Source organism: Hirsutella rhossiliensis (genome assembly GCF_020360975.1).
Source record: "Hirsutella rhossiliensis strain HR02 chromosome Unknown scaffold00008, whole genome shotgun sequence".
Classification (NCBI taxonomy): domain Eukaryota; kingdom Fungi; phylum Ascomycota; class Sordariomycetes; order Hypocreales; family Ophiocordycipitaceae; genus Hirsutella; species Hirsutella rhossiliensis.
The window spans coordinates 1,661,102-1,679,308 of NW_025408674.1; the positions used below are offsets into that span (position 1 = coordinate 1,661,102).

General features: G+C 57.7%; 4 protein-coding genes across 4 annotated transcripts; 2 read left to right on the forward strand and 2 right to left on the reverse strand.

Annotated features, from left to right (window-relative positions):
- Positions 1-869: 869 nt before the first annotated feature.
- Positions 870-2,745, reverse strand: HRG_07531 (ubiquitin fusion degradation protein (Ufd1); the record flags this gene model as incomplete). The annotated part of the gene is made up of 6 exons (XM_044866002.1): positions 870-907; positions 971-977; positions 1,035-1,127; positions 1,192-1,230; positions 1,455-2,382; positions 2,441-2,745. The coding sequence occupies 6 exons, from the start codon at positions 2,743-2,745 to the stop codon at positions 870-872; spliced, it is 1,410 nt and encodes a 469-aa protein (XP_044718966.1).
- A 4,116-nt stretch (positions 2,746-6,861) lies between these two features.
- On the forward strand, positions 6,862-9,093 carry HRG_07532 (ubiquitin fusion degradation protein UFD1 domain-containing protein; the record flags this gene model as incomplete). Its single annotated transcript, XM_044866003.1, has 3 exons — positions 6,862-7,239; positions 7,300-8,347; positions 8,396-9,093. The coding sequence occupies 3 exons, from the start codon at positions 6,862-6,864 to the stop codon at positions 9,091-9,093; spliced, it is 2,124 nt and encodes a 707-aa protein (XP_044718967.1).
- A 2,743-nt stretch (positions 9,094-11,836) lies between these two features.
- Positions 11,837-14,460, forward strand: HRG_07533 (protein SIP5; the record flags this gene model as incomplete). Its single annotated transcript, XM_044866004.1, has 2 exons — positions 11,837-12,193; positions 12,259-14,460. The coding sequence occupies 2 exons, from the start codon at positions 11,837-11,839 to the stop codon at positions 14,458-14,460; spliced, it is 2,559 nt and encodes an 852-aa protein (XP_044718968.1).
- A 761-nt stretch (positions 14,461-15,221) lies between these two features.
- HRG_07534 (grap2 and cyclin-D-interacting domain-containing protein) lies at positions 15,222-17,155 on the reverse strand (the record flags this gene model as incomplete). Its single annotated transcript, XM_044866005.1, has 2 exons — positions 15,222-16,448; positions 16,919-17,155. 2 exons carry the CDS (start codon positions 17,153-17,155, stop codon positions 15,222-15,224), a joined length of 1,464 nt encoding a protein of 487 aa, XP_044718969.1.
- Positions 17,156-18,207: the final 1,052 nt, after the last annotated feature.

An 18,207-nucleotide genomic window follows, 5' to 3' on the forward strand; every position in this document is an offset into this window, starting at 1 on the left:
CGAGTCACCAACTGCCCAGCCTGCCGAAGCACGGCACGTCGCGCCCCTTTCCGCGCAGCGCCGTCCCACCTCCACTGCTTCTGTGGATGTTCCAGAGAAATGCCTACCTAATTTTGGAAAAAGCACTCCCCCTTCAGGGTAGTGTTTGGAGAAACGTGGCCTGTGCCCGGACGTATGGGGCGCTTCCCCCCTCCAGGTTTTGCACCAAGGCCGCGACCAGTGGAGCAGCCTACACTGCGTGAAGGGGGCAGGGGAGAGGAACAGCTGCTACAGCTCGCGACCTGAGAATTGCCCTTGCACCGTTCGGGGAGGGCAGACCATGGGATGAAACCATGTCCTCAAAATGAGAAAATGCGCCCTGCAAAATCCATACTTGCGTGGGCGTGGCCACGGAGCCTGTCTCTCAAGAACCCCGTGTAGCGCTTGGCAAAGTCGAGACCACCGTACGACGAGCAAGTCGAACGCAGGATCCCAGGTTGGGATTCATGGATGCAGATGACGCGCAACTACAGGCTTCTTCCGGTAAGAGAGTGGTGTCTTTTGCATTTTAGAGGAGTACGTCCCTGAGCAAAAAGTAACAGAATGGAGATTGGGCTCCGGAGACTCAGTGTCCTCCGTCGCATCATGGCTCCCGCCCTTGTCCTGGTGACGATTGCCCCTTGACTGTCGCTGCTCTCGCCAGATCCGCATGACATGAAGTTCCATGATATCGTCGTGAATAAGCATGCTAGCATTTTCGTTCCGCCTCAACCCGTGTGGTGATGAACACTTCTTGGTGGCCCATGCCAACGCAACCAGATATTACCCCGGCGCACGTCGTCCTTGCGTACCGAGGACCCTCGCGAGGGGTCCTTTCAGTCGCATCAAAGTCACAGCCGCCCGAGGCCGCGGCCTCGAGAAACACACCCTAGAATCCACGGGTCAGCATCCTTGTCCCGCGCGCAGAGGAAAGTCGGTCAGGGAGGCATACAATCGCACTAGCGGGCTCGTTAGTGAATATCCGGTCACGACTTGTCTAGGGAGAGTTCACGTACGTGGCTCGCCGAGGATCCCTCGTTGTGGATGATGCAGTACCCACCGCAGCATTTCCTGCATACCCTCTGCGTTTGATCTATGCAAGAGTCGCACTATGAGTTCAGATCAGTGCCATTCCTTTCTGAGCCAGTGTTTGTGACGAGAGGCTCGACCCACGTTGTTGCCGCATTCCCAGCAGCTCTTGGAGATTCGGCTCTGCATTTGTCGCGTTGTCAGCGGGTCCCAAAGAAAGCAGAGGGGCCGTGTTGCTTTCCAATCGCTTGAAAAGGGACGGCCGGTTCGCATACAAAGTTGAGATACCTTTCCCGCCAGCTTGACAGCCAATGATGCCAGCCCCTGTCGTGAAAGTGATCCCAGTTCTCTGCTCATGTTGCCGAATCGGACTCGGTGATGCATTGATGACAGAGATTGTTTCGTACCTTGATCTTGGTAGCTGTCTGTACCAGTTCCAAGCTCTCGAGCGCAGGTAAAGAGTCGTCCTCGTCGTCAACTACGATGACGCTGCTGATGTCGGCCTGAACTTGTCCAGGGAGCTTGTAACACGCCTCGCACCACCACTTGTGGCACGCGATACAGTATCGCTCGCGGAGGCAGTCCATGCATCGAGCAACAAATGGCTGATGGGGCAACTGGGGAGAGGTGGCGGCGCGGATAGACGATGACAAGATTGGAGGAGGGGCGAGAAGCGGAAGGCTGGCTGGAGACGTCGACGCCGGATGGGCCAGACCCTCGGGCGCTGTGCCGCAGTTCTCGCAGCCGGACACTGCAAAGGTCGCAGCCGCAGGACCGCTGTCGGCGGGGAACGATGTCTTTCCAAAGGCATGGGAGTTGCGATGGCGAGGGCCCTGGCACAGGACCGCGTCAAAGGCGATGATGCCCTCACAGGCCACCATGCAACTGGCCCACTCGTCCGAGATGAGTCGCGATATGATACGGCCCCTCTTGGACCACCAAGCGTCGCCGTCCGGTCGGAGTGACGACGTCAAGGCCATTTGGCTCCTGTGGTTCCAGTCGACGCTCACGGAGGCGCAGTGATACTGGCCGGCGTTGGGGGCCGTGTCCGACGGATCCCTGGAACCAAAGATATATAGTGCCCTCAGCTTCGGAGAGTTTTCTGGCCTGGTTCTACGGCAGGCATACTGCAGGGCGCCCCGCAGCTTGCTCTGGTTGAGGTTCTTGACATCCCGGATGGACAGAATGCGGACGCTGAAGGAGGCATCGTTGATGATTTCGTGGCACAGCTCGGATGTCACGGAAAGACCGTCGAGAACAAGAGTCTGGACATGTTGGAGAATGTGGCGACGCCGGAGAGTCGAGAAGACGGCCCTCAAGGGTCCGGAGTAGAAGCTGCTCGGGCGGCCATCAGACACGGCAATTCATCGACACGGTCTCACGCGGCACTCACTCGTCCTCTGACAGGTTCTCGTCGAGCTGAGCATTGCGCCAGATGTTGCCGCCGCGATCGATTTGGTCAATGTCAAACTGAGCATTTTTGACCCGAGTGAGATCAAGGTGTCGGAACACGCCTGGGGTGTTGTATACGAGAGCTCTGGAAGCTTGGTCGGCCGCAGCTAGGTTCAGGATGCCCGATGCGTCGAGATGGGGGACAATGTTTGCGAGAACAAGGGAATTGTGCAAGACATCAAAAAGGCACAATGAGGTGGACTCGGGCTCTTGACGCGTTCGGCCGATGACGGTCGCTTGGCTCATGTCAGGCTGCCAGACTGTGGGACGAGCGTTGAAGGAAGGCTGGAGGGAAAGGCGACAAGTGGACGAAGACGGGTGTCGACGGCGGCGGCCTTGTGGTCTTTAAGGCAAGTGAGCGGGAATGGATGCTGTTGAGTGAGACAACGGTCGCCGTCTGGGAGGCTATGGAGAGTAAAGCCCAGCCGAAGGCATCTGGGGTGCGACATGAGATAAAGCTGCCGGGTAAGGTTATCTGATATGGGGGGTGCGCACGCACGTAGCCGACTGGGGCATTCGAGACAGTCATTCCGCCGCTCAAACGCGGCTATTGGCTGAAACGGAGGCGTGGCAAGTTGCTAAAAGCAGAGACGTGCTGGGTGCCGTGGGTCGCAGCCGGCGTGCAGATTTGACGCTCGTGCTGATTCGTGTGGAGACGTTTCCCGTCTCGGCCGCAAACCACGGGTGAGTGCCGAGATGGGGAGATCGAGACGGCCATGGGCGAGGGACCACACAGAGGCCAACACGCGTCGAGAGGGGGGCGGCTTATCGGACCATTGCTGGTCGACGTGATGGGATCATACGAAAAAAAAGGCCCAAGTTATCTATCCACCCACTTTCATTAACTGTACACCCAAAAAGTGGATTAACTGTGGCTGACGGCCGAAGAGGGCCGATACCGCCAATTTGTATGCACACATTCTCTACGATAAGTAGAGCCAGGTAGTAACAGTTCTCCTTCAACGATAAGGCACCCAAAATTGAAGCTATTCGTACTGCGCTTTCTATGCTGATGAGACTATTCTTTGGTGTTTACAACAGGCCTCCTTCTTCGAGTGCACTACGTGCCTGATCCGCTTCATCTAACTGTGATTCCAATTGATCCCATACATCCTCAAGGGCGGCATCGTCCGTGAGGCCGGCGACGAAGATGCAGTCTTGGGTCTCCCGCCGTACCGGCTGATCGTCATCATCAGAGACTGGCGTTTGACGCCCGGCTTGTTGATACGCCCGTTGCATCCGTGTGCCTGCCTCGTACGTATCGCCGTTTTCCTCGATGTGCCGCAGCCCTCGTTCCGTTGAAGTCATCGCGGCCGTTACCGTACCCGTCATCGCCGCTGGTGCCGTTGAGGAGGAGGCAGTCGTATAGCCTCAGCCCGCTCATGCCGTTCAGCGATCTCGTGATGTGACGGATCCCGCCGCGTTGATCTTGACCGCCGTGACTCTTCGAGGTTGAGTGAGCCCTTGGGGCGGCCCTTAGCCCTGATAACTTGTGGCTCGTATGGTGCCCGAGTAGGGCTTGTGCCCTGAGCGCTTGTATCGATCGGAATATACCAAAATGGGTCGAAGTCGTCGAGTGTAAGGGAGGTATTGGTGTTGATAGACTCGAAGATTCGATGGCAGCACGGTAGCCCTCGACTAGTAGCCCAATTACAAGGACATTGACCTGGCGGCGGTTTGGCCCGTTGACTTCGGGGGTCTAGAGGGATCTTGCGATGCTCATCTATTAGTAGCTTTAACGCATATGACGATACTCGCTCGCGGATCGGCATATACGGCGCCTGTAGGAGAACGTTGATATCTTGTGGAGGTTTCGATTCTCTATCGCTGTGATCTGAGCAGCCTGATGGCCCCAGAAGCGTTCGAATCGTTGGAAAACGGTCGTCAAATCGCCCGTACAGGACCAAAGGAACTTCTTCATATGAGAGTGAAGTCCTCGACGATCGAGGTCGTTGTACGCCCGAAGTGGCGATATTGATTAACGAAACAAGATACAAACTTCTCCTTCCAAGGCGTTAGCCACGTATTGCAACAGTATTGTATAGCTGCAAGCGGGTGGCGGCCTGGTGTCTCAAATTGGCGTAAACGTTCGTTGAAGCTATTCACATCTTGTGACTTGACGATCTCGTTCCACTCTTGTAGAAACGCTTGGAATGCCGGGGCCCGTACGACTCGATTGCCGATTTTTGATGCCTTAGGGAAAATTGCTTGCATTTCGCAACGACATTCTGGTTAATATGCCACGTGCAGAAGGTTAGTACTGTTTTGAAGCTCGCGAAAGCTATCTAACGCCTTAAGCAACGCAGTATCTCGGTCCGTGACAGTGACCCTTGGAAATGGGATCGACTCCTTCTCGCAAAGGACTAGCAGCAACGAGATAGCCCAATAGTAATGGGACTCGGTCTCGCCGTTCAAGAAGATAGAGGCAATAGAGAACGTTTTGTTATCTCGAGTGGCCGCGCAGATATTCAATAACGGCATATTGAATCGGTTCGTCTTGTAGGTACAGTCGAGGACGAGGACATCGTGATGCTGACGCCATCGATGGAAGGTAGCACGAGGCGCGAGAAATAGCCCAGTTAGCCGGCCCTGGGGATCACGACTATCTCGATGAAAGAAGTCGGACTTATCTAGCCGGTCGTAGAGAAACTGAAGAGGCGTACGGCCAGCTAGTTCTTCCTGACGGTGCCTAGCCAAGGCGTTACTCACGTCTTGAGCCGTGATACCGGCTAAACGAGGATCGTCGTGAACCAGGTCACGAAGCTCGCCAGCAATATCGGTCGGCCGGGTATTGTTATTAAACTTCCGGATAATGTCGTCGCGATACTTCTGGATAACAAGCGCCCGGTACTTCGGAAAGACCATCGGGTCATCAACAAGGCGATGATTGTGAACATCGTGAAGATAAGAGATAGTCCAGTAACCGCGTTTTCCTTCAACGAGAGGCGAAATTCACAGTCTGTTTTCTGGGTTGCTGTATTGAGGCGACGACGAGAGATATGAGCAGCTTTATCCTTCCGATTTTCGTAGGGGCCGGCCTTGATACAACGAACAAGTGCAGACTTGCGTTGGCCAGCGTTATCCCGCTTCGATGTTCGAATGTGTAGGGCGTAGCCCTCAGCCTCAACAACGGTATCGGCGGCTTCCATCGCGGCCTGGAAGGTCGGGAATAGTGTCTTCGTAAGCGACTCCATGATTCGGGCTCGTAAGGGCAGAAAACGCGGTGCGAATAGCTTCAGTTTTGATGGTATTGCTGATAGTTACGGTTACAGGATGTTGTTACGCAAGCATCACGAACTGGCCAGCTGGCCGGCCGGGAATGGGCGCACCAAAATTAGCGGCATCGGCACTGCGCCTGACCCAGCCACAGTTGATCCACTTTTTGGTGTACAGTTAATAAAAGGAGGTGTATAGATAATTGGGCCCAAAAAAAATCCTGGGTGCGGGTGGGGACGAATGGGCAGCCACGACGTAATGCGCTGACAAACGAGGTGCCGTGTAGGCGCATATCTGCCCGTTGCCCTCTTGGCAGGCGGGGCAGGGGGGGTTCATGTACCCTTGCACGCACTCGTGGCGGGCGGCGATACCTCAACACAAGTTTACTTGGCTGCCTAGAGGACGCGTCGTCGGTTAGACGGGTACGGATACCTGAGCTGGCCTACCGCCACCCAGCAACGTAGCGTCTTTGGTTGGCTAGACCAGGCCCTCGTCACCCAAAGCCGCTGCTGCAGCTTACCGCCTCATTACTGTACGGTATAGCCGTCCTCCTCATGTCCAAACTTCCATGTCATGGCCAGCCGAGTGTCGCATCCGAGAGTTCCACGCGCCTGCATATAGGCTTGATTGCCTGGGCCGTTTACCAGCACTCACCGAGTCCAAGCAGCCAAGCAATCCGTCGCCGGTGCCAGGCTCGCACTTGGACTCACAAGTTCCCTAGATCGGGAGACCAGACGGGCGGGAATGAAGAAGCTGTAGATGAGGCTGCATCGCCCTGGGGCACAGAGAACGAATGAGTCGCCAACCGTCGTGGCGCTGGTCAACGTTGGTTCCGTCAAGCTGCCCCAAAGACAGCACGTGACGCGTGCCGGGGGCGGATGGAACGTGCCGGAATCCGCTGACTGATCAGAGTCTCCCTCGAGTTATCATCAATCGCGGTCGCTGCCCTCCATGAAATTTAGTTGAACTGCCCTCGACTCTCTTTCAACCTTGCTTCACTTATTATTTAGTCATGGCCTGTTTTTTCCCACTCTGGTGTCCTCTGCTCCTCTTGCCGTAGCTGCCATGCCGTAGCTGCTGCTACTTGAACCACCACGCAACATCATCCTCGCCTGCTTCGCAGAACATAGCCGTTTCCCGCCCGCCATGGACGAGCCGGCTCGTCTTAGCTGGTCCCGCACCTATTTCGCTCTCTCACACACCTCCGTAGCCTCCAAGAACCCCCCAGGCGACAAGATCATCCTCCCGCAATCCGCCCTGGAGCAACTTCTTGCAGCCGCACCATCCCGTCAGCCATCCGGCGCCACCTTCACCTCCTTCGATCCTCTAAATCCACACAGCAATTCCCGTCACGAGAATGGCCAGCAACTTCCGCACCCTCTCACGTTCCGTCTGGTAAACCCGGTCAACAATAAAGCCGTATACGCAGGCATTCGCGAGTTTTCTGCTCCAGAAGGCACCTTGGGTCTCAGTGCCTTTTTGTCCGAGGCCCTGGGCATCGACTTGAAGGATACACATGGCACCGCGAGCTCCGACGGCAATGAGATGGCTTCCTCTGCGCAAATAACCGTCCTCGCCCACCAGTTGCCCAAGGGTACCTATGTCCGCCTGCGGCCACTTGAAGCGGGCTACAACCCCGATGACTGGAAGTCGCTGTTGGAGCGTCATCTCAGAGACAACTTTACTTGCCTTACCAAGAATGCGGTCCTCTCCGTCCCCGGCGTCCAGGGGGAGAAGTTCAACTTTCTCGTTGACAAGCTCTCTCCCGAGGGTGACGGGATATGTGTCGTCGACACCGACCTCGAAGTGGACATTGAGGCTCTAAACGAGGAGCAGGCTAGGGAGACGATGCGCCAGATCATGTCCAAAGCGCAGTCCGCCTCAGCCAACGGCACCTCCGAGGGCGGTGAGCTGGACATATGGAAGCACGTCCAGGGGCAAGTGTCGCCTGGCGGCTACGTCGACTACCTTCTACCGTCCTGGAATCGATCACAGCCAGTGGCCATCACGCTCAGCGACATGTCACGCCAAGATAGCCTCGACATCTTTGTCACCCCAAGGTCGTCTCGGCATCGGGCTTTGCCACGGGACTCAACCCACGTTTTTGGAAGCTTTGGCACTGCGGATCGCGGCTTTAAGCATGTGTTCATCCCTCCCGCGAATGTCGAGCTGGACGGTGCAGATGGCCTCCTCGTGTCAGTCCACGCACATCGGCCGGATGACGCCACTGAACAGCCCTCGGAGCCGATTACATACAAGCTTCGAGCCAAGGCAGCTTCCACTCATAACCCTGGCGATGGAACCACAAAAGCCGATAGCGAGGGTCACGACACCGACGACGTGCAATGCAGCAACTGTCTACAATGGGTGCCCCGGCGAACCATGGTTCTGCACGAAAGTTTCTGCCGCAGAAACAACGTCGTCTGCGCGCAATGCAAGTCCGTCTTCAAAAAGGGCTCCGCCGACTGGGAAGCGCACTGGCACTGCGACTACGATGACGCGCACGGAGACTCGGCCTCGAGCAGAGCCAGGCACGATGACGTGTTCCACAGGGAGCGCTCATGTCCGTCTTGCGAGTTTTCCACAAACTCGCTGCCGGACCTCGCAAGGCATCGGACGACCGTCTGTCCCGGCAAGCTGATACTCTGTCGATTCTGTCATCTCGAAGTGCCGCAAGAAGGAGACCCGTTTAACCCATCCCCAGAGGTTGTTCTCTCCGGGATGACGGCACACGAACTTGCAGATGGAGCACGCACCACCGAGTGCCACCTGTGCGACAAGATTGTTCGTCTTAGAGACATGGACACACATCTCAAGCACCACGAGCTGGACAAGGTCAATCGATCCAAACCCACCATTTGCCGCAATGCCAACTGTGGCCGGACTCTGCACGGCGTCGGGCCCAGGGGTCAGATGGGTGCCGGGACGGCTCAAGGCCAAGGGCCCGGCAACGAAATCGGGCTTTGCTCTCTTTGCTTCGGCCCCTTGTACGTGAGCATGCACGACCCAGAGGGCAGGGCGCTTCGAAGGAGGATCGAGAGGCGTTATCTCGGGCAGATGATGACGGGGTGCGGAAAGTCTCACTGCGTCAACGAATGGTGCAAGACTGGGAGAGCCAACGCCGGCCTCGAGTCCAAGGGGTCGTCTGCCCAAGCCATCCTGCCGTTGGTGAAGCCCCTGCTCGAAAAGGTCCCGGAGCCTGACAAGCCCATGTTCTTTTGCGTCGACGAGGCCAACCAGCAGAGGCGGAACTTGGCGATTATGATGGCCGCCGAGAAGGGCTGGGACCTGGAGTGGTGCGTCGCGGCAGCAGAGGCCGAGAAGGGTCGGGTAGAGAAGATGAGGGAGTGGCTGCAGGCTTGGGCGCCAAGGAGATAGAGCATGGTTGAGGCCGGCATTGGGCAATGGGAGAGATTGTGTTCGGGATATACCCGCGGGACGTTTCTTGGTTGTTTCCCGAGGCCCCTTGGTGATGGACCCGGGTCATGCATGCATATGGACGGAGTACAGGCAGGGATAAGTCATTTAGGCATGATGAAGCAGGTCCAGTCTTACACGTCAACTCGTAATGAGGCAATGCCCGGAAGATGCTCGCGCTTTGGGCGACACATGGCTAACACTGTAAGGCTTGAAAGCCGGCGGCTACGGCGCTCCTGTCTCGTATGACACCATGAAGAATGTGTCGAGGTATAGGGTAGGTCTGCGAGAGTGGAGAAATATATGAACCATCCATGGGAGTTTTCTTGGCAGACAAGGGATAGGACGCGGGGCTTTCGTGCTTATTGATTGGAAGTATCCATCTCTTATCGTCCTCCATTCGTGACCATCACCAATGCGTGTTGATGGCATGTTAGTTTGGGGATATCTGTGGCTGAGTGGTTGGCGCGGGTGATCAACTGCCGACCAGAATGTTCCGGGAGAAGGGCCCAGGGACAGGGTTCCTATTGGTTGTCACGCATCGGTTGCATTCGACACGGCAATGAGGGGGATTTCTCATCTGCCCGGAGCATTAACCAGGCCAAACATGGGGAACGTGCAGCGGCAGAATCCTTCAGTGGCTGGACAATGCACATGCGCCAAGACGAGGAGCGTCCATGTCCTCGATGCGCGGTGGTATTTTACGTGTCTTTTTGATCACACCAGGGACCATGGGCGGGCACGGGCCGATGGCGGAGCTCCAAAGCCAAGCTCTGGATGCCTCGGAAGCAGTCAGATAGCCTCGGGAGGCGGACTCGGGCACGTGTGCGGCTTACGACGACGGAGCAAACAAGCTTTCCGAGCCGTCACTGATCTTGCGCGCAAGTCGGTTCGGTGGACACGTCACATGTTTGGATGCGCAGATCAGCAAGGCAGAGGCACAGAGTCACAGAGTCGTGGCATTTGACATTTGACATAAGACGACTTTGCGGTGACAGGTGGGTTGCAGAATGTCGACCCCTGTTTCGCGGGTTCGAATTGGCAGCTGTTCCCAGTGCTAGCCATGACGGAAGTTGCCAGTGCCCGCCTTAACTGAGGTACCCTTAACTGAGGTACCCTTAACTGAGGTACCCTTAACTGAGGTACCCTTAACTGAGGTACCCTTAACTGAGGTACCCTTAACTGAGGTACCCTTCACTGAGGTACCTTGTACATATGTACAAGCCGGGATCGAATCCATGGAGTTTCAAGGCCGCATAATGAATCTCGTCCTCTCCTCTCCCTGGACGAGGACACGAATGGCTTGCGTAGCCACCAAGAATGAGCCATGTGGTCTCCCCAGCATCCCGAGTCACCAAACAAACCGGCGATGTCGACAGCGTTCTCCAATCAATGATTACACGCGGGCATGATGACGCGGGCATGATGACGCTGGCGACGAGGACCATGATCTCAGTGGAGCGCGCCCTCCACCCCTTCCGCTTCTCTGGCAATCTCTCGAGCTCGCGTTCATGCTTGCTGCATGATCTCCACGGCCAGACAGATTGGCGTTGCCGCTCGGGCAGCAGCAGACCATTCACCGCGCCCAGGGACAGCAATCAGGGAAATGCCACGGAAATGCTGTCCCGGGTTGGATTCAAGGCACGACGCCATGTCTGCGGGTGGTGTCCTTGGCTACAGGGACTGGTTCGGCATTGATCGCCTGTGCGCTCCATATCTAGTTACCCGTAGTCCGTAGGTAAGGAGATGGGCGATGATGAGGCAGGCAAGATACCTGTCTTATGTAAGTACTCCATGGCGAGGGAGGTATCCATCCCTGTCCATCGCAGTAGCCATGGTACCTTCGACCGAGAAGCGGGCAGGCGTCTTGCTTGTACTGCCTCCTCGTCGTGCACCGATGCCGTTCCGCGCCTGTCCCACAGCCCGTCACGTTCCCACTTCGAGAAGCTGGAAGCCACCAACTCGGACGCTTCTCTCTCTCCCTCCTCACTCTCTCGCTCCGGAACCCCCCTCCATCGTCTTCTCGCGCCATCCAATTCTGCATTATATTTCATCAGTGCATCCTTTGGCGACTCTGACAGACATTTCCGCTCCGGTCCGCCATTATCCTTCCCCCATCGCTGCTGGCCTCATCTCGCCCGGCTCTAGATCCTCACTCTCCCAACCGCTGTCTTTCACCGTCCCGACGCTTCGTTGGCAGCTCGCTCGCTCAGGAATATACACCATCATTTTTCCGTCTGTCTCGCCGTCGTTCTACAGTCGCGCCTTCTGCAATCCGCCGGCATACGATCGCACCAACGAGGCTTAATCGTCATCGCGAACTGCAACTGCTGGCTGCCTCTCCCATCTGACAGTTCGTTGCCAGACGACCCGCTTCTCTACTAGGTTCGTCCGTCGACGGGCCATACACCAAGCCACGACTCGCACCTTTCTCTCTCAGGTTGATGGGGATTGATACCGGCGCCTTCTTGTTCGCCGCCGCTGACACAACTGTTTGCTTTGCTAGACGCATGAGCGGAAATATCGACCAGGGCTCCTACTCGCTTTTGCTCGAGGTGGCAGACCGAGGCCTCTCCATCGGGTAGCCACCAGCTTTCCGTGCGGTGTGTTCGGCTCTTGTCGGCGCCCGCTCTCGCATCCCCCCCGAGTATAAATCGCACATCATTCGACCCCATCAACGGCTTGTCCGCCGCCTACCACCACAATGGGCAACTCTAATACAAAAGAATCACGCTCGGGCGACAACCGCGAAGCCGGTACCGACGGGCGGGGGGAACCCGGCAGATCCCGCAACCGCTTGAGCAGAGGCGACTTGAGCGGCTTCCTGAATCTTCAATCGAGTACTCGAGACCGCGATCGTGACCGCCAAAATGCTCCATTCGAGCGCCGCGAGACGAAGCAGGAGCGTGAAGCCCGTCGACTGGAGCGCGACCGCGCCGCTCGGGCCAAGGAACGAGAACGCAGCCTGCGCGAGGAACACGTTGATGGCGGATTCCTTGTTACCCTGGGCACGTATACCGGCATCGAGGACTTCAGCAAACCAGTTGTGAGACAGCTACAGGTGCGTCACTTCTATAGCCCCCCTACTGCGCGTCCAGATAGCATGCTTACCCGTTGTCCCCCTAGATCGAGAGGAAGCTCGCTCCATTCTGGCGTGGACTCAACGACTGGTCTGCAAACTGGGCCGAGCACCAACTCGTCGCCGCCGCTCGCGGCTTGCCCATACCAGCTGCCGACACGCCTCCAGACCCTGGGCTGATGCCCCGGCCTCGCCCATCTGAGCCAGGGAATCTGACCGTGTCGATGGGAGAACGCACCCTCTCTGCGGCGTCGGATCGTAGCGAGGCTGCCGTCGCTTCCGACCTGCCATCGCCGGCTGCCACGGGGCCCGTCAAGAGCTCGTCGTTCAAACCCAGGGCAAAAGCCATTGCGGCGGCTCTTAGCGTGAGCTCCCGTAACGCGTCGGCTACTGACCTGGCACCAAAGGAGATTGCCCTACCCAACGACCCGTTCGTCAATGGCCAGCCAATCGAGGTCTTTCTTTACAAGGAGGCGGATGACTGCCCCATTTGCTTCCTCTCTTACCCGCCATATCTGAACCGAACCCGATGTTGCGACCAGCCCATCTGTAGCGAATGCTTCGTGCAGATCAAGCGAGCCGATCCCCACCTTCCCGAGCACCATCCGGACGGCCAAGCCAGGGACCCTAACCAAGGGCTTACCGCCGATGACCCGCCAGAGATGCTCATATCGGAACCTTCGGCGTGTCCCTATTGTCAGCAGCCCGAGTTTGGCGTGACGTACGAGCCACCCCCTTTCCGACGAGGGTTGGCCTTTTCCGCGGCATCCTCCGCCCTCGCCTCCTCGACAGCCATGTCCTCGCAGAGCTCCCTCAACTCGACCCCTCCACCCATGTCACCCCAGCAGGTCGGGCGACGACGCACGCATAGTCTGTCGGCGACGGCCCCGAATGTCATCACCACGGATCGCGTGCGGCCGGACTGGGCAACGAAGCTGGCGGCGGCGCGTGCCCACCAAGCCCGGCGCGCGGCGGCCGCAACGGCCCTGCACACGGCCGCTTTCCTCGTGGGTGGCAACGAGCAGCGGTCCCTCTTGCGCTCCAGCAGATTCGGGCGCAGAAACACTGGTAGCAACGGGTCAAACACGCCAGCAGCTGAGCAAAGCGGAAGCGCTATTGGAGGATCCGACGCCCTGCAGTCTGGCGAGGGCGGATCGTCAAATAGGCACATGGCTCTACGACGCCGCACCCGCATGGAGGAACTGGAAGAGATGATGTTTATGGAGGCTGTGCGCTTGTCTCTGGCTTCAGAAGAGGATCGAAAACATAAGGAGGACAAGGCCCAACGCAAAGAGGAGAAGAAGCGTCAGCAGGCAGAGCGCAAGGCGCAGAAGAAGCAAGGCAAGGATCCGTACGGCGGAGGTGTCAGCGGCGCAAGTGCCAGCAGCCTGTCGCTCGGGCTGGGTCGCATGAGAGGGAACAGCGCGGCTAGCAACCTGAGGATGGAGGCCACATTACAGGGAGCGTCATCGGCGTCAAGGATGGAAGAGACGCAAGCCACAGAGCACGAGGATCAGGACGAACACGCTGCGGGCAAGGGCAAGGGTGTTGACCGAGCCCCTCGGGAAGCGATGGGCTCTGCCAGCACTCCCGCGGGCTCCCTTAACGTGCCTCCGTGCGCCACCCGCAGTGGTTCCCATTTGAGGCAGATGAGCAACACCTCCTCGCTAGTTTCATCCTCCGCGGACAGCCCATCTGGTAGCTACAGTGGTCAAGGATTCATTGGGCCAGAGGGCGGCAGTCCGTCTCGCGTACCTCGCGTCGACGATGCGGATCCCGATACTGGCAACGAGCCTTTGTTCAACTTTCGGAGCTTGGCAGAGCTTGTCGGGGTCAATATTGAAGACGGGTCTTCTCAGGCGGCAGGAGGCGACGGTGTGCCCTCGGCTCATAATGACGTGCAAGTATCGGGCCGGCCGCTCTCACGGGTCAACGAAGAGGAGAAGGAAGAAGACGAGGCGCAGCCCGTCGAGGACAACAAGCCAAGACAGCCTGGCGACGAGAAGACTCCATTGCAGACTTCCATCAAGGCAGCAACAGAAGGCGCCCCGTCTTCCCAGGAGACGACTGCCCCTGCGACGCCCGAGAAAAACTCGGATCGCGACGCTGCGGGCCGTGGGAGCAGCAATCCCTCGCCGGGAGTAGCACTCGCCCTCGAAACATCGATGGCGGCCGACGACGCCGCAGCAGACGACAAGTCTGTCGGACGCTCAAGTGTCACGGAGCGGCCGTCGTCGACGGCGCATTGACGTGGAAACTTGCAGCACTTGAGAGTTTGACAAAGCGATGAAGTGACGTGTAATCCGATGGAGATTGCAGATCTTGTATACAGCAGCGTGTTTATATTACGACTGACAGAGCGAGTACGTTGCCAAGAGAAGAGACCATTCCCTTTGAGAGGACGCTTCTCTCCCAACCAGTGGATGACAAAATGTCTCAGGCTGGCTCGATCAAGGCCGGCGAGGCAAGATGATATAAAGAAGCCCCACCGTTTCGAGGGCACAAAACCAAGTCCCGACCCGTCGTTGCATACACGGTGAACAAATAACATGAGCGAAACCAAGCCTTGATGCAAAGTGAAAGTCGCCATAGTCCACTGTCAGGCCATGCCAAATTGTTTTGACGACGTGTGGTGAACAGGGAATCTATTCTTGTTGCATGCGGGGGAGATGCTTGTTTTCCGCAATACTGAGGCTGGTAGGATATAGACACGCAACCAGCCCCCCCGACCTGTCCCTCCCTCCTTCTCATTCCTAGGCATTTGCATATATGGTGGGTTTCACGATGATGGACGGAATGGAGGAGCCGACGCGCAAGTAGCGATGTCAGCGACAGCGCTCGGGCTCGTACGTAGAGACGCGACCGGATCTTGTGCGGGACGTGGACCGCCTTTCTTAGAACCCGGGGCGATGCGCGGCTAACAGGAAGCGGTGGCCTGACGACGTAGCAGGTCTCGGGTGGTTGTCGGCTCTTTGACAGTTGGGGGAGAGTCAAGACAGGACGGCCTCGGTCACCTATCTGACTTGATTTCCGTCTGGAACCTTTGGATCCACTGCGTGAATGCATCATCCGCGCCATCCCAGTCGCTGGCCAACAGCTCGCTCGCGGCGAGCGCATCGCGAAAGCACTGGTCCATGGCCGTGTCAATGTCGGCGGGCTGCAGCTCGTAAAAGGCACCGGCCAGGTCCTCGAACCGTTCCGGGAGCTTCTCGAGGACCCGTGCCAGCTGGTCGAGCCGGGACGGCACGCTGGACTGAGCCGTGGTGGATGGCGGGGAGGGGAGCTTGCTGAAACGGCGGACGCGGGCGGCGCCGTAAAGGAGGGTGACGAGGCGGAGGCGCTTGAGGGTGGATTCCAGGCGAGGACGGATGCCATGGGGATCGTCTCGCGGGATGGAGTGATGCGAGTTCATCAGGCCATCGATTATGTCCTGGGCAGAGATTTGGGCCTCTCCCAGCTGGTCTGCTAGGTCATCCACGTCGTCGTCGTCTTCGCCGACGTCATCGGGCTCTTCCTCGCCCCATTCCTTGAGCTCCTCCAAGATATCCTTGAGCATATCGCCCCACTGGCGCGTCTTGTCGGCAAAGAGGCCGCCGGCGCCCATTTTCGTCAACTTGATGACGTCGTCGCAGGCCGACCAGAGAATCGCCGTGACCTGGATGCTGCCCTCCTTGCCCGAGACCTTGCCCGAGGCCGTGTTGGCGACCAATGCCTTGCCGTCCTTAGGAATCCTTTGCAAGAGCGCGTGAAGCTCGGCGAGAACGCGCCGACACTGCAGGGCCAGCTCCCGCCGCACGGTGGCGCTATACAGTCCGGGATTGCACGCCTGAACGGCCGAAGTGATTGCGGGCACGGGACCGGAATGCAGGTCGCGGACGACGGAGGAAATGGCGCTGGGAGTAAAGGGTTCGTTGATGATGAGCAGGGAGAGCTTGGTGCTGTGGGCGCGGATCAGGGACGCGGAATCGTGGGCGAGGGCGAGGGCGTCGAGGGGGGCGGGGGGATTCGCTGGCGCGTCGGACGGTAGGGGCTTGGAGGCATCTTTCTGGACGTCGACGAGGGCGGCTTGGAGTTGGAGTAGCAGCGCAGAGGCTGTGTGGATGAGAGAGTCGAGGCTCTTGAGGGCGTCGGGTGGTGCCAGAGGAGCCATGGGTTCCAACTCTTCTTGGCCTTGAGCGACAGCAGTTTTGGAAAGGGTGGTGTTGGAAAGGCAGCAGCCGCTGCAATCGAGGAGGACCTGTGGATGCGCGAGGGCGGCCTTGGGTTGCGATGCGATGGCGATGAACTTTTTGCCCGCTTTGGAGGAGGGAGAGGCGATTTCGGCCCCGCAAGGGAGTACAAGATACTTTGTAATCGGAGGTTATGGCCGAACCTCCACACCCCAAAAGCAACGTCTTAAGTCTTAACAAGAATGAAATGGCGTGCGGATGTTGACATGAAGAGCATTGCAGGTTTATCCTCGGCGGGTTATCAGTTCACGGCCTTGTGCATAGCCGCGAGCACCTCTGCAGCAACAGCGCGAGCATGCTCCAAAGACCCCTCGCCACCGGCCAAGATGGCCAACCAACCTCTGCTGCCAAAGCGTCCACGGCGCCTCGGAAAAGCCGTCGGGACCATCCATGCCAGAGCCACCATGCCAGAGCCCGCCGTCCCTCGTGCCCACGCCCCCTCTCTGGCCCTCCTTGCAGCGAAGATGCAGCAATTTACCGGCGTGCAGGAGCAGATGCGCCGCAACCGCGAGGCTCCCGGCTCCTCGGCGCCGTGGCCGAGCCCCAGCGCCTCCTGGATGGCGTCGGTGGCGCGGTCCAGCCCGGCTTCGTACGAGGATAGCGCGTCGTCGCCTGTTGCTGCGAGGCTGGCGGCGCATTGGCAGGCGTTGCCAACGCCCAGGCTGTCTTGCGCCTGGCGTGCTCGTTTTGGCTGACGGAAGCCCCCGAACGACATGCAGGATCGATACGATGGTCGGCTGAGCAGACGGCAGCGAGATGACTGTGTCGTTGAGCAGCGTCTACAGCCCGCCGAGCCGCGCCTTGATCTCCACCGGCGTCGACGAGGCTTCGGGGTATCGTGTGATACGCCTGGCAGCATCTGCAGCGGTGATGTTGCCAGCCACGCATTCTCTAAGCGTCTTGATGTGATCGTATGTAAAGTCGTAGCTCTCACGCGCTTTGTCAAAGTACTCGACCGATATTTTGACCGAAAGAGAGGAGGGGGTGAAATCTTGATACTGAGTGAGTTGGGAGCCAAAACAGCTTGGACTTTGGCGGACCTGAATTGATGCTGGACGTCAAGTCACATTGGACCTTTTGGCTGCTTACGATGCCGGATTTAACGTCAACGGTAGATTGTGTCGGAGCTGACACAAGCGCCAAGATGTCACCCGTTTGCTTGTTCTCGCCTCACACCAGTTCCGCTGAAGGCGACTGAAGGGGATCGGGAATTAACTCTCCGTGCTGCCATGGGGACTCTATCTGTGCGTTAGCGTCGGTTCTTTTTCTCTCCACTACCAACAGTTGCCCAACTGAGTACACATGAAGTCAATAGCAGAGGTTTCTAGGTGTACAGATTATAAGACTCATGGGAAATGCACCCGACTTACCTTGCTGTGTGTGGCTAGCTATGATGATCCTGTGGATGCTATGCTTTCTGCACCCCCCTCCCCCACCCCCCTCTTCCCGGAACCTGTTCAGAATATCAACTTCTGGCGTTGGAGAAGAAGCACGTTACGGACAGACCACACGACTCTTTGCAGAACCAAGCCGGATACGCTAACATTACGTACCCGTGTGATTACTTACTATGCCCGCGTGATGAACCAAGGAGCGGTTGATGCCGGTTATATGGAAGAATGTCCGAATTCTGGTCGGACGGCTAAAAGCCACCTATCCCATTGTTGAAGAGAGTCACGATATCTAGGTAGGTGTAGACTTCTATGCTTCAGGTGGGTAAGTTATTAATACTGGCAGGCATTTCTGCCTTTGGGCAGGCTTGGTACC